General features: G+C 38.8%; 1 protein-coding gene across 1 annotated transcript in view; it reads right to left on the bottom strand.

Annotated features, from left to right (window-relative positions):
• Positions 1 to 1,975: 1,975 nt before the first annotated feature.
• Positions 1,976 to 16,769, bottom strand: part of LOC138772571 (uncharacterized) — a 74,583-nt gene continuing 59,789 nt past the window's right edge. The window contains exon 8 of the mRNA XM_069953063.1: positions 1,976 to 2,461. Within this exon, the coding sequence (XP_069809164.1) occupies positions 2,351 to 2,461 (111 nt within the window). The 3' untranslated portion in view covers positions 1,976 to 2,350. The remainder of the gene's footprint in view (positions 2,462 to 16,769) is intronic.

The following is a 16,769-nucleotide window of genomic DNA, read 5'->3' as shown; positions in this document are numbered from 1 at the left end:
ATTGCCTCCTCACACTAATAGTGCCCTCTCATTGCCTCCTCACACTAATAGTGCCCTCTCATCGCCTCCTCACACTAATAGTGCCCTCTCATTGCCTCCTCACAGTAAGTGAACACTAAGGGGGTACTGTGAGAAGGCAGGATTGAAGAGTGTGTAGAAAGCGGTGAATAGGTAGGGAAGGTTCTGGAAAGGGATATATGTATATTATGTGTATGTGAGAAGCTGCCACATGGTCACTACGAGAGTCAGATTCTTCAGAGTTATTCGGGCCGGCTGGGTTCTCCCAGGCAGAGGGGGGGGGGACCCTTTACTAAGTGAATGTTGGGGTTCCAGTTCTCTTTGGCCGGAGTCCCCCTATAACCATAGACCCGCCCACTGTATGCTCACTAATAAAATGTATCCAATCGAGAGAAATCTTTAATATCAGTCAGAGCAGAAGTGTTACATATAGTATCTGTAGTATATATATATATATATATATATATATATATATATACCACCACATTATAGAAGGTTACATATAGTATCTGTAGTATATATATATATACACCACCCTATTATAGCAGGTTATATATAGTATCTGTAGTATGTATATGTGTATATATATATATATATATATATATATATATATATATATATATATATATATATATACACTCACCGGCCACTTTATTAGGTACACCTGTCCAACTGCACGTTACCATTAATTTCTAATCAGCCAATCACATGGCGGCAACTCAGTGCATTTAGGCATGTAGACATGGTCAAGACAATCTCCTGCAGTTCAAACCGAGCATCAGTATGGGGAAGAAAGGTGATCTGAGGCCTTTGAACGTGGCATGGTTGTTGGTGCCAGAAGGGCTGGTCTGAGTATTTCAGAAACTGCTGATCTACTGGGATTTTCACGCACAACCATCTCTAGGGTTTACAGAGAATGGTCCGAAAAAGAAAAACCATCCAGTGAGCGGCCGTTCTGTGGGCGGAAATGCCTTGTTGATGCCGGAGGTCAGAGGAGAATGGGCAGACTGGTTCCAGCTGATAGAAAGGCAACAGTGACTCAAATAGCCAACCGTTACAGCCAAGGTAGGCCGAAGAGCATCTCTGAACGCACAGTACGGCCAACTCTGAGGCAGATGGGCTACAGCAGCAGAAGACCACACCGGGGGCCACTCCGCTCAGCTAAGAACAGGAAACTGAGGCTACAATTTGCACAAGCTCATCGAAATTGGACAGTAGAAGATTGGAAAAACGTTGCCTGGTCTGATGAGTCTCGATTTCTGCTGCGACATTCGGATGGTAGGGTCAGAATTTGGCGCCAACAACATGAAAGCATGGATCCATCCTGCCTTGTATCAGCGGTTCAGGCTGGTGGTGGTGGTGTCATGGTGTGGGGAATATTTTCTTGGCACTCTTTGGGCCCCTTGGTACCAATTGAGCATGGTTGCAATGCCACAGCCTACCTGAGTATTGTTGCTGACCATGTCCATCCCTTTATGACCACAATGGACCCAACATCTGATGGCGACTTTCAGCAGGATAATGCGCCATGTCATAAAGCTAGAATCATCTCAGACTGGTTTCTTGAACATGACAATGAGGTCACTGTACTCCAATGGCCTCCACAGTCACCAGATCTCAATCCAATAGAGCATCTTTGGGATGTGGTGGAACGGGAGATTGGCATCATGGATGTGCAGCCGACAAATCTGCGGCAACTGTGTGATGTCATCATGTCAATATGGACCAAAATCTCTGAGGAAGCTTCCAGCACCTTGTTGTATCTATGCCACCAAGAATTGGGGCAGTTCTGAAGGCAAAAGGGGGTCCAACCCGTTACTAGCATGGTGTACCTAATAAAGTGGCCGGTGAGTGTATGTATATATATATATATATATATATATATATATATATATATATATATATACACACCACCCCATTATAGCAGGTTACATATAGTATCTGTAGTGTGTATATATATATAAATAATCTATCGCCCCATTATAGCAGGTTACATATCGTATCTGTAGTATATATATATATCTCGAGGACGCCTTAACATGGCGACATAGTACACACTGTTTGATCAAATAGTTTGCTAAAATCCTCGTTTTTCTAAAAAAAAAATTATATTTTAATTTTTAATATCTACAGAGCAGGTGTTTACAGTGTATACGCTGGGAGGAGTATATACGGTAATCCCCTGCACCTGTGGGTTGCTGTTGCACCTTTTGTTTTTAATATATATACATATAGCGTCTGGGGTCCAGGGCAAGACCACTCTGTACGATGGCGACAGCTCCAGAGGATGGAGTGTATACAGCGCGGCCCCCGGCTCAGGTATATAGAGGTCTCAATGGGAACCTCTTATATCCACATAGGCCTTGTGAAAGTCCTTCATGAATGATGAGATCCAGCCGAACATCTCCTGCGAGTCCTGCTCCTCAGCTTCTCCAAACCGCTGCTGCAAGACACAAAGAGATGGCGGTGAGCAGCAGGACTAACGGGAGGAAGGTGTCCGATAAGACCACGCCCCCGATAGCAGTGCCCACCCCCGATATTAGACCACACCCTCTTTTAGACCCCACCCCCGATATTAGACCACACCCTCTATCAGACCCCACCTCACATATCAGACCCCGCCCAATTGTCAGACCAGGCCCTATTGTCAGACCCCACCCCCAATGTCAGACCCCACCTCACATATTAGACCCCGCCCCCAATATCAGACCCCCGCCCCCATCGTCAGACCCAGCCCCCAATGTCAGACCCCACCTGTGATATCAGACCACGCCTCCGATATCAGACCACGCCTTCAATATCAGACCACGCCTACGTTGTAAGACCCCGTCCCCGATGTCAGAACCCGCCTCCGATATTAGACCATGCCTCACATGTCAGACCCCACCTGTGATTTTAGACCCGCCCCCGATGTCAGACCCAGCCTGTAATATCAGACCCCACCCCAATGTCAGACCCTGCCCCCGATGTCAGACGCCGCCCCCCATATCAGACCACGCCTTTGATATCAGACCACGCCCCAGTGTCAGACCCCGCCTGTGATATCAGACCCCGCCCCCAATGACCTTATATATCTGTATATAGTCCCAGATAGACCTTATATATCTGTATATGTCCCAGATAGACCTTATATATCTGTATATAGTCCCAGATAGACCTTATATATCTGTATATAGTCCCAGATAGACCTTATATATCTGTATATAGTCCCAGATAGACCTTATATATCTGTATATAGTCCCAGATAGACCTTATATATCTGTATATGTCCCAGATAGACCTTATATATCTGTATATAGTCCCAGATAGACCTTATATATCTGTATATAGTCCCAGATAGACCTTATATATCTGTATATAGTCCCAGATAGACCTTATATATCTGTATATAGTCCCAGATAGACCTTATATATCTGTATATAGTCCCAGATAGACCTTATATATCTGTATATAGTCCCAGATAGACCTTATATATCTGTATATAGTCCCAGATAGAACTTATATCTCTGTATATAGTCCCAGATAGACCTTATATATCTGTATATAGATCCCAGATAGACTTTATATATCTGTATATAGTCCCAGATAGACCTTATATCTCTGTATATAGATCCCAGATAGACCTTATATCTCTGTATATAGTCCCAGATAGACCTTATATCTCTCTCTATAGATCCCAGATAGACCTTATATATCTGTATATAGTCCCAGATAGACCTTATATATCTGTATATAGTCCCAGATAGACCTTATATATCTGTATATATTCCCAGATAGACCTTATATATCTGTATATAGTCCCAGATAGACCTTATATATCTGTATATAGTCCCAGATAGACCTTATATATCTGTATATAGATCCCAGATAGACCTTATATCTCTGTATATAGTCCCAGATAGACCTTATATATCTGTATATAGTCCCAGATAGACCTTATATATCTGTATATAGTCCCAGATAGACCTTATATATCTGTATATAGATCCCAGATAGACCTTATATATCTGTATATAGTCCCAGATAGACCTTATATATCTGTATATAGTCCCAGATAGACCTTATATATCTGTATATAGATCCCAGATAGACCTTATATATCTGTATATAGTCCCAGATAGACCTTATATATCTGTATATAGTCCCAGATAGACCTTATATATCTGTATATAGTCCCAGATACACCTTATATATCTGTATATAGTCCCAGATAGACCTTATATATCTGTATATAGATCCCAGATAGACCTTATATCTCTGTATATAGTCCCAGATAGACCTTATATATCTGTATATAGTCCCAGATAGACCTTATATATCTGTATATAGTCCCAGATAGACCTTATATATCTGTATATAGTCCCAGATAGACCTTATATATCTGTATATAGTCCCAGATAGACCTTATATATCTGTATATAGATCCCAGATAGACCTTATATATCTGTATATAGTCCCAGATAGACCTTATATATCTGTATATAGTCCCAGATAGACCTTATATATCTGTATATAGTCCCAGATAGACCTTATATATCTGTATATAGTCCCAGATAGACCTTATATATCTGTATATAGTCCCAGATAGACCTTATATATCTGTATATAGTCCCAGATAGACCTTATATATCTGTATATAGTCCCAGATAGACCTTATATATCTGTATATAGTCCCAGATAGACCTTATATATCTGTATATAGTCCCAGATAGACCTTATATATCTGTATATAGTCCCAGATAGACCTTATATATCTGTATATAGTCCCAGATAGACCTTATATATCTGTATATAGTCCCAGATAGACCTTATATATCTGTATATAGTCCCAGATAGACCTTATATATCTGTATATAGTCCCAGATAGACCTTATATATCTGTATATAGTCCCAGATAGACCTTATATCTCTCTCTATAGATCCCAGATAGACCTTATATATCTGTATATAGTCCCAGATAGACCTTATATATCTGTATATAGTCCCAGATAGACCTTATATATCTGTATATAGTCCCAGATAGACCTTATATCTCTCTCTATAGATCCCAGATAGACCTTATATCTCTGTATATAGATCCCAGATAGACCTTATATATCTGTATATAGTCCCAGATAGACCTTATATATCTGTATATAGATCCCAGATAGACCTTATATCTCTCTCTATAGATCCCAGATAGACCTTATATATCTGTATATAGTCCCAGATAGACCTTATATATCTGTATATAGTCCCAGATAGACCTTATATCTCTGTATATAGTCCCAGATAGACCTTATATATCTGTATATAGTCCCAGATAGACCTTATATATCTGTATATAGTCCCAGATAGACCTTATATATCTGTATATAGATCCCAGATAGACCTTATATCTCTCTCTATAGATCCCAGATAGACCTTATATATCTGTATATAGTCCCAGATAGACCTTATATATCTGTATATAGTCCCAGATAGACCTTATATATCTGTATATAGTCCCAGATAGACCTTATATCTCTGTATATAGTCCCAGATAGACCTTATATATCTGTATATAGATCCCAGATAGACCTTATATATCTGTATATAGTCCCAGATAGACCTTATATATCTGTATATAGTCCCAGATAGACCTTATATCTCTGTATATAGTCCCAGATAGACCTTATATATCTGTATATAGTCCCAGATACACCTTATATATCTGTATATAGTCCCAGATAGACTTTATATATCTGTATATAGTCCCAGATAGACCTTATATATCTGTCTATAGTCCCAGATAGACCTTATATATCTGTATATAGTCCCAGATAGACCTTATATATCTGTATATAGTCCCAGATAGACCTTATATCTCTGTATATAGTCCCAGATAGACCTTATATATCTGTATATAGTCCCAGATAGACCTTATATCTCTGTATATAGATCCCAGATAGACCTTATATCTCATGTATATAGTCCCAGATAGACCTTATATATCTGTATATAGTCCCAGATAGACCTTATATATCTGTATATAGTTCCAGATAGACTTTATATATCTGTATATAGTCCCAGATAGACCTTATATATCTGTATATAGTCCCAGATAGACCTTATATATCTGTATATAGTCCCAGATAGACCTTATATCTCTGTATATAGATCCCAGATAGACTTTATATATCTGTATATAGTCCCAGATAGACCTTATATATCTGTATATAGTCCCAGATAAGACCTTATATATTGTGTATATAGTCCGGAATAGACCCTTGATAGATATTATATAGTCCCAGATAGAACCTGTATAGATCTGTATATAAGTCCCAGATAGGAACTTATATCTCTGTATATGAGTCCCAGATAGACCGTATATATCTGTATATAGATCCCCGATAGACCTTATATATCTGTATATAGTCCCCAGATATACCTTATATATCTGTATATAGATCCCAGATAGACCCTTACTATCTCTGTATATAGATCCCAGAATAAAGACCTTATATATCTGTATATAGATCCCAGATAGACCTTATATATCGGTATATAGTCCAGATAGACCTTATATATCTGTACTATAGATTCCCAGAATAGACCTTATATACTCTGTTATTAGTCCCAGATAGACATTATAATATCTGTATATAGATCCCAGATAGACCTTATATATCTGTATATAGTCACCCCCAGATAGACCCCCCCCCCATATCTGTATATGTCCCCCCCAGATAGACCCCTATATCTCTGTATATAGTCCCCAAAGATAGAACTTATATCTCTGTAGATAGTTCCCAGATAAGACCTTATATATCTGTATATAGTCCCAGATAGACCTTATATATCTGTATATAGTCCCAGATAGACCTTATATATCTGTATATAGTCCCAGATAGACCTTATATATCTGTATATAGTCCAGATAGACCTTATATATCTGTATATAGTCCCAGATAGACCTTATATATCTTTATATAGTCCCAGATAGACCTTATATATCTGTATATAGTCCCAGATAGACCTTATATATCTGTATATAGTCCCAGATAGACCTTATATCTCTGTATATAGTCCCAGATAGACCTTATATATCTGTATATAGTCCCAGATAGACCTTATATATCTGTAGATAGTCCCAGATAGAACTTATATATCTGTATATAGTCCCAGATAGACCTTATATATCTGTATATAGTCCCAGATAGACCTTATATATCTGTATATAGTCCCAGATAGACCTTATATCTCTGTATATAGTCCCAGATAGACCTTATATATCTGTATATAGTCCCAGATAGACTTATATATCTGTATATAGTCCCAGATAGACCTTATATATCTGTATATAGATCCCAGATAGACCTTATATATCTGTATATAGTCCCAGATAGACCTTATATATCTGTATATAGATCCCAGATAGACCTTATATATCTGTATATAGTCCCAGATAGACCTTATATATCTGTATATAGATCCCAGATAGACCTTATATATCTGTATATAGTCCCAGATAGACCTTATATATCTGTATATAGTCCCAGATAGACCTTATATATCTGTATATAGTCCCAGATAGACCTTATATATCTGTATATAGATCCCAGATAGACCTTATATATCTGTATATAGTCCCAGATAGACCTTATATATCTGTATATAGTCCCAGATAGACTTATATATCTGTATATAGTCCCAGATAGACCTTATATATCTGTATATAGTCCCAGATAGACCTTATATATCTGTATATAGTCCCAGATAGACCTTATATATCTGTATATAGATCCCAGATAGACCTTATATATCTGTATATAGTCCCAGATAGACCTTATATATCTGTATATAGTCCCAGATAGACCTTATATATCTGTATATAGTCCCAGATAGACCTTATATATCTGTATATAGTCCCAGATAGACCTTATATATCTGTATATAGTCCCAGATAGACCTTATATATCTGTATATAGTCCCAGATAGACCTTATATATCTGTATATAGTCCCAGATAGACCTTATATATCTGTATATAGTCCCAGATAGACCTTATATCTCTGTATATAGTCCCAGATAGACCTTATATATCTGTATATAGTCCCAGATAGACCTTATATATCTGTATATAGTCCCAGATAGACCTTATATATCTGTATATAGATCCCAGATAGACCTTATATCTCTCTCTATAGATCCCAGATAGACCTTATATATCTGTATATAGTCCCAGATAGACCTTATATATCTGTATATAGTCCCAGATAGACCTTATATATCTGTATATAGTCCCAGATAGACCTTATATCTCTGTATATAGTCCCAGATAGACCTTATATATCTGTATATAGTTCACAGATAGACCTTATATCTCTGTATAGTCAGATAGACCTTTATATATCTGTATATAGTCACCAGATAGACCTTATTATATCTGTATATAGTCCCAGATTAGACCTTATATCTCTGTATATAGTCCCAGATAGACCCTTATACTCTGTATATAGATCCCCAATAGACTTTATATATCTGTATATAGTCCCAGATAGCCACCTTATATATCTGTATATCGTCCCAGATAGACCTGTTATATATCTGTATATAGTCCCAGATAGACCTTATATATCTGTATATAGTCCCAGATAGACCTTATATATCTGTATATAGTCCCAGATAGACCTTATATATCTGTAGTATAGTCCCAGATAGACCTTATATATCTGTATATAGTCCCAGATAGGACCTTATATATCTGTATATAGTCCCAGATAGACCTTATATATCTGTATATAGATCCCAGATAGACCTTATATCTCTGTATATAGTCCCAGATAGACTTATATATCTGTATATAGTCCCAGATAGACCTTATATATCTGTATATAGTCCCAGATAGACCTTATATATCTGTATATAGATCCCAGATAGACCTTATATATCTGTATATAGTCCCAGATAGACCTTATATATCTGTATATAGTCCCAGATAGACCTTATATATCTGTATATAGATCCCAGATAGACCTTATATATCTGTATATAGTCCCAGATAGACCTTATATATCTGTATATAGTCCCAGATAGACCTTATATATCTGTATATAGTCCCAGATACACCTTATATATCTGTATATAGTCCCAGATAGACCTTATATATCTGTATATAGATCCCAGATAGACCTTATATATCTGTATATAGTCCCAGATAGACCTTATATATCTGTATATAGTCCCAGATAGACCTTATATATCTGTATATAGTCCCAGATAGACCTTATATATCTGTATATAGTCCCAGATAGACCTTATATATCTGTATATAGTCCCAGATAGACCTTATATATCTGTATATAGATCCCAGATAGACCTTATATATCTGTATATAGTCCCAGATAGACCTTATATATCTGTATATAGTCCCAGATAGACCTTAGATATCTGTATATAGTCCCAGATAGACCTTATATATCTGTATATAGTCCCAGATAGGACCTTATATATCTGTATATAGTCCCAGATAGACCTTATATATCTGTATATAGTCCCAGATAGACTTATATATCTGTATATAGTCCCAGATAGACCTTATATATCTGTTATATAGTCCCAGATAGACCTTATATCTCTGTATATAGTCCCAGATAGACCTTATATATCTGTATATAGTCCCAGATAGACCTTATATATCTGTATATAGTCCCAGATAGACCTTATATATCTGTATATAGATCCCAGATAGACCTTATATCTCTCTCTATAGATCCCAGATAGACCTTATATATCTGTATATAGATCCCAGATAGACCTTATATATCTGTATATAGTCCCAGATAGACCTTATATCTCTGTATATAGATCCCAGATAGACCTTATATCTCTGTATATAGTCCCAGATAGACCTTATATATCTGTATATAGATCCCAGATAGACCTTATATATCTGTATATAGTCCCAGATAGACCTTATATATCTGTATATAGTCCCAGATAGACCTTATATCTCTGTATATAGTCCCAGATAGACCTTATATATCTGTATATAGTCCCAGATACACCTTATATATCTGTATATAGTCCCAGATAGACTTTATATATCTGTATATAGTCCCAGATAGACCTTATATATCTGTATATAGTCCCAGATAGACCTTATATATCTGTATATAGTCCCAGATAGACCTTATATATCTGTATATAGTCCCAGATAGACCTTATATCTCTGTATATAGTCCCAGATAGACCTTATATATCTGTATATAGTCCCAGATAGACCTTATATCTCTGTATATAGATCCCAGATAGACCTTATATCTCTGTATATAGTCCCAGATAGACCTTATATATCTGTATATAGTCCCAGATAGACCTTATATATCTGTATATAGTTCCAGATAGACTTTATATATCTGTATATAGTCCCAGATAGACCTTATATATCTGTATATAGTCCCAGATAGACCTTATATATCTGTATATAGATCCCAGATAGACCTTATATCTCTGTATATAGTCCCAGATAGACCTTATATATCTGTATATAGTCCCAGATAGACCTTATATATCTGTATATAGTTCCAGATAGACTTTATATATCTGTATATAGTCCCAGATAGACCTTATATATCTGTATATAGTCCCAGATAGACCTTATATATCTGTATATAGTCCCAGATAGACCTTATATCTCTGTATATAGATCCCAGATAGACTTTATATATCTGTATATAGTCCCAGATAGACCTTATATATCTGTATATAGTCCCAGATAGACCTTATATATCTCTCTATAGATCTGTGACGTTAACAATAAATGTTGTGAGATATAAATTACACATCAGTAAGATTCATTTTCTTCTGCTCTTTGTCTTATTTCCCTATGTATATAGAGAATATATAGGTTGTGGCCGTGACTGTTACCATCCAGCACACGTCCACATGTTACACAATCCAAGCATTCTGTGTGATACAGACACGGCCGTGCCTCATTCCAGAGCCTATATATTCTCTATATACATAGGGGAAAAAGACAAAGAGCAGAAGAAAACTCATCTTTTTCTGGTGTGTAATTTATATCGCTCAACACTGCAGCAAGGTTGTAATTGCCCGTCACAGCGTGCGTAGACTTACTGTCAGTGCTAACAGAGTGCGGACCCCACATTCTCCTTACAGGATCGCCCCTAGCAGGCTCAGACCGGATCCCCGGGGAATGCCCCAGTAGGCCCCGAGCAGGAGTGGGCCCCTAGCAGGCTCAGACCGGATCCCCGGGGAATGCCCCAGTAGGCTCCGAGCAGGAGTGGGCCCCTAGCAGGCTCAGACCGGATCCCCGGGGAATGCCCCAGTAGGCTCCGAGCAGGAGTGGGCCCCTAGCAGGCTCAGACCGGATCCCCGGGGAATGCCCCAGTAGGCCCCGAGCAGGAGTGGGCCCCTAGCAGGCTCGGACTGGACCACCGGGGCGCCAGGAAAATCCCCGGTGGGCCCTGAGCAGGAGTGGGCCCTGCCCCGTCCTGTTTTTTCTTTTTATCAGAGGGAGACAACATAAGGGGGCTATATAGAGGGACGGACAACATAAGGGGGCTATGTATATGGGGTAGATATAAGATAGATATAGGATAGATATATGTCTATATCGGGCGTGTTTATATTCTGTTATTGTAGATTTACCAACCACCTCTGCTGGAAGTTTGTTCCAGGTATCTACTACTCTTTCATTAAAATAATATTTTCTCACATTGCTTCTGATCTTCCCCCCAGTAACCTCTCACTGTCTCCTCTTGTTCTTGAACTCAGTTTTTTACTAAAAACACTTCCCTCCTGAACCTTTAGTCCTGTAACATATATAAAGGTTTCCATCATGTCCTCCCTTTCTCTTCTTCCTCCTGTAACATATATAAAGGTTTCCATCATGTCCCCCCTTTCCCTTCTTCCTCCTGTAACATATATAAAGGTTCCCATCATGTCCTCCTTTCCCTTCTTCCCTCCTGTAACATATATAAAGGTTCCCATCATGTCCTCCTTTCCCTTCTTCCCTCCTGTAACATATATAAAGGTTTCCATCATGTCCTCCCTTTCCCTTCTTCCTCCTGTAACATATATAAAGGTTTCCATCATGTCCCCCCTTTCCCTTCTTCCTCCTGTAACATATATAAAGGTTTCCATCATGTCCCTCCGTTCCCTTCTTCCTCCTGTAACATATATAAAGGTTCCCATCATGTCCTCCTTTCCCTTCTTCCCTCCTGTAACATATATAAAGGTTCCCATCATGTCCTCCTTTCCCTTCTTCCCTCCTGTAACATATATAAAGGTTCCCATCATGTCCTCCCTTTCCCTTTTTCCTCCTGTAACATATATAAAGGTTTCCATCATGTCCTCCCTTTCCCTTCTTCCCCCTGTAACATATATAAAGGTTCCCATCATGTCCTCCTTTCCCTTCTTCCCTCCTGTAACATATATAAAGGTTTCCATCATGTCCTCCCTTTCCCTTCTTCCTCCTGTAACATATATAAAGGTTCCATCATGTCCCTCCTTTCCCTTCTTCCTCCTGTAACATATATAAAGGTTTCCATCATGTCCTCCCTTTCCCTTTTTCCTCCTGTAACATATATAAAGGTTTCCATCATGTCCCCCTTTCCCTTCTTCCCCCAGACTATACAGATACAAATCTTTAAGTCTTTCCTGATATGGTTTATCCCTCACACCCTCCACCATTTTTGTAGCCGTCTTTGGACCCGTTCTATTTTATCCATGTCCTTTTGTAGGTGAGGTCTCCAGAACTGGACACAGTATACAGATGTGGTCTCACCAGAGCTCTATACAGCGGGATCACAATTATATATATATATATATATATATACAGCGGGATCACAATCTTCCTTTTCCTACTGGTTATACCCCTAGCTATACACCCCAGCATACCATTATACATATACACCTCAGCATACGAATATATATATATATATATATACAGCCCAGCATACCATTATATATATATAATATATATACACGCCCCAGCATACCATTATTTATATATATGTGTGTGTATATATATATATATATATATATATATATATATATATATATATATATATATACATACAGTACAGGATGGATTTATATATTTGTGTTGGTTTTCTTTAATCTTTATTAATTTCTTTTCTTAAAATAATAAACCTATAAACACACGTGAAATACTCTACTAACTACTTACAAACCGGCCACCATCCTATTCTATCTATTTGTCCTGGCCTTAGTGCAATCAACGCAACATGTAAACATAGTTCATATATTGCAACAGTCTCTTGGTCTTGTAACCGCTTTTGTGTATATATACACTATCCCCGCAGTCTCTTCATGTGCTCCATAGTGCAAAACAAGCTTAGTAAACAATAGACCTTTTTGTAAACTTCCATATATGACTGTGCAAATTTTTACTTTCCTTTTGTTGATATAGTTGTTCAAATGACCCGACGTCGTTTCCTTTGCCACTTTTCATCAGTTGTCTTGTTCGGCAATGTATTTGTAGACAGCTTGGTACATGTGCGTGCGGCTCTGATGGCGGCTGACATATAGATAGAATAGGATGGTGGCCGGTTTGTAAGTAGTTAGTAGAGTATTTCACGTGTGTTTATAGGTTTATTATTTTAAGAAAAGAAATGAATAAAGATTAAAGATTTTAATGTTTTCTATCAATCAGTGATTTATATATATATATATACACATGCACACCCCAGCATACCATTATATATATATACAGCTCAGCATACGAATATATCTATATACAGCCCAGCATACTATTTATATTTATATATATATATATATATATATATATATACACACACACCTTAGCATACAATTTGCTTTCCCCACTGCCTGGTTGCACTGGTGACTCATTTTAAGGCTGTCAGAAATCATTACCCCTAAATCCTTCTCTTCTGAAGTCTTTTCCAACACAGTACTGCCAATGTGATACTAGGATAGAGGATTCCCCCTCCCTAAGTGCATTATTTTACATTTGGAAACGTTGAACTTCAATTTCCACTGTTTGGACACTTATCTAGCAAAGCTAAATCATTTTCCATATTACTGACACCTCCAGGAATATCAACCCTATTGCACACTTTTGTGTCGTCAGCAACAGACAAACTTTACCCACTAACCCTTCTCCTATGTCACTATCCTTACCCACCAACCCTTCTCCTATATCACTATCCTTACCCACCAACCCTTCTCCTATGTCACTATCCTTACCTACCAACCCTTCTCCTATGTCACTATCCTTACCTACCAACCCTTCTCCTATGTCACTATCCTTACCTACCAACTCTTCTCCTATGTCACTATCCTTACCTACCAACCCTTCTCCTATGTCACTATCCTTACCTACCAACCCTTCTCCTATGTCACTATCCTTACCTACCAACCCTTCTCCTATGTCACTATCCTTACCTACCAACCCTTCTCCTATGTCACTATCCTTACCTACCAACCCTTCTCCTATGTCACTATCCTTACCTACCAACCCTTCTCCTATATCACTATCCTTACCTACCAACCCTTCTCCTATGTCACTATCCTTACCTACCAACCCTTCTCCTAAGTCACTATCCTTACCCACCAACCCTTCTCCTATGCCACTATCCTTACCTACCAACCCTTCTCCTATGTCACTATCCTTACCTACCAACCCTTCTCCTATGTCACTATCCTTACCTACCAACCCTTCTCCTATGTCACTATCCTTACCTACCAACCCTTCTCCTATGTCACTATCCTTACCCACCAACCCTTCTCCTATGTCACTATCCTTACCTACCAACCCTTCTCCTATGTCACTATCCTTACCTACCAACCCTTCTCCTATGTCACTATCCTTACCCACCAACCCTTCTCCTATGTCACTATACTTACCTACCAACCCTTCTCCTATGTCACTATCCTTACCTACCAACCCTTCTCCTATGTCACTATACTTACCCACCAACCCTTCTCCTATGTCACTATCCTTACCTACCAACCCTTCTCCTATGTCACTATCCTTACCTACCAACCATTCTCCTATGTCACTATCCTTACCTACCAACCCTTCTCCTATGTCACTATCCTTACCTACCAACCCTTCTCCTATATAACTATCCTTACCTACCAACCCTTCTCCTATGTCACTATCCTTACCTACCAACCCTTCTCCTATGTCACTATCCTTACCTACCAACCCTTCTCCTATATAACTATCCTTACCTACCAACCCCTCTCCTATGTCACTATCCTTACCTACCAACCCTTCTCCTATATAACTATCCTTACCTACCAACCCTTCTCCTATATAACTATCCTTACCCACCAACCCTTCTCCTATGTCACTATCCTTACCTACCAATCCTTCTCCTATATCACTATCCTTACCTACCAACCCTTCTCCTATGTCACTATCCTTACCTACCAACCCTTCTCCTATGTCACTATCCTTACCTACCAACCCTTCTCCTATGTCACTATCCTTACCTACCAACCCTTCTCCTATATCACTATCCTTACCCACTAACCCTTCTCCTATGTCACTATCCTTACCTACCAACCCTTCTCCTCTGTCACTATCCTTACCTACCAACCCTTCTCCTATGTCACTATCCTTACCTACCAACCCTTCTCCTTTGTCACTATCCTTACCTACCAACCCTTCTCCTATGTCACTATCCTTACCTACCAACCCTTCTCCTATGTCACTATCCTTACCTACCAAACCTTCTTCTATGTCACTATCCTTACCTACCAACCCTTCTCCTATGTCACTATCCTTACCCACCAACCCTTCTCCTATGTCACTATCCTTACCTACACACCATTCTCCTATGTCACTATCCTTACCTACCAACCCTTCTCCTATGTCACTACCCTTACCTACCAAACCTTCTTCTATGTCACTATCCTTACCTACCAATCCTTCTCCTATATCACCATCCTTACCCACCAACCCTTCTCCTATATCACCATCCTTACCTACCAACCCTTCTCCTATGTCACTATCCTTACCTACCAACCCTTCTCCTATGTCACTATCCTTACCTACCAACCCTTCTCCTATATCACTATCCTTACCCACCAACCCTTCTCCTATGTCACTATCCTTACCTACCAACCCTTCTCCTCTGTCACTATCCTTACCTACCAACCCTTCTCCTATGTCACTATCCTTACCCACCAACCCTTCTCCTATGTCACTATCCTTACCTACCAACCCTTCTCCTCTGTCACTATCCTTACCTACCAACCCTTCTCCTATGTCACTATCCTTACCTACCAACCCTTCTCCTATGTCACTATCCTTACCTACCAACCCTTCTCCTATATCACTATTCTTACCCACCAACCCTTCTCCTATGTCACTATCCTTACCCACCAACCCTCCTCCTATGTCACTATCCTTACCTACCAATCCTTCTCCTATATCACTATTCTTACCCACCAACCCTTCTCCTATGTCACTATCCTTACCTACCAACCCTTCTCCTATATCACTATCCTTACCTACCAACCCTTCTCCTATGTCACTATCCTTACCCACCAACCCTTCTCCTATGTCACTATCATTACCTACCAAACCTTCCCCTATGTCACTATCCTTACCTACCAACCCTTCTCCTATGTCACTATCCTTACCTACCAAACCTTCTCCTATGTCACTATCCTTACCTACCAACCCTTCTCCTATGTCACTATCGTTACCCACCAACCCTTCTCCTATGTCACTATCCTTACCTACCAACCCTTCTCCTATGTCACTAT

Source organism: Dendropsophus ebraccatus, chromosome 14, assembly GCF_027789765.1.
Source record: "Dendropsophus ebraccatus isolate aDenEbr1 chromosome 14, aDenEbr1.pat, whole genome shotgun sequence".
NCBI lineage: Eukaryota > Metazoa > Chordata > Amphibia > Anura > Hylidae > Dendropsophus > Dendropsophus ebraccatus.
The sequence above is the reverse complement of the archived record's forward strand: the minus strand, read 5'-3'. Positions and strand labels throughout refer to the sequence as shown.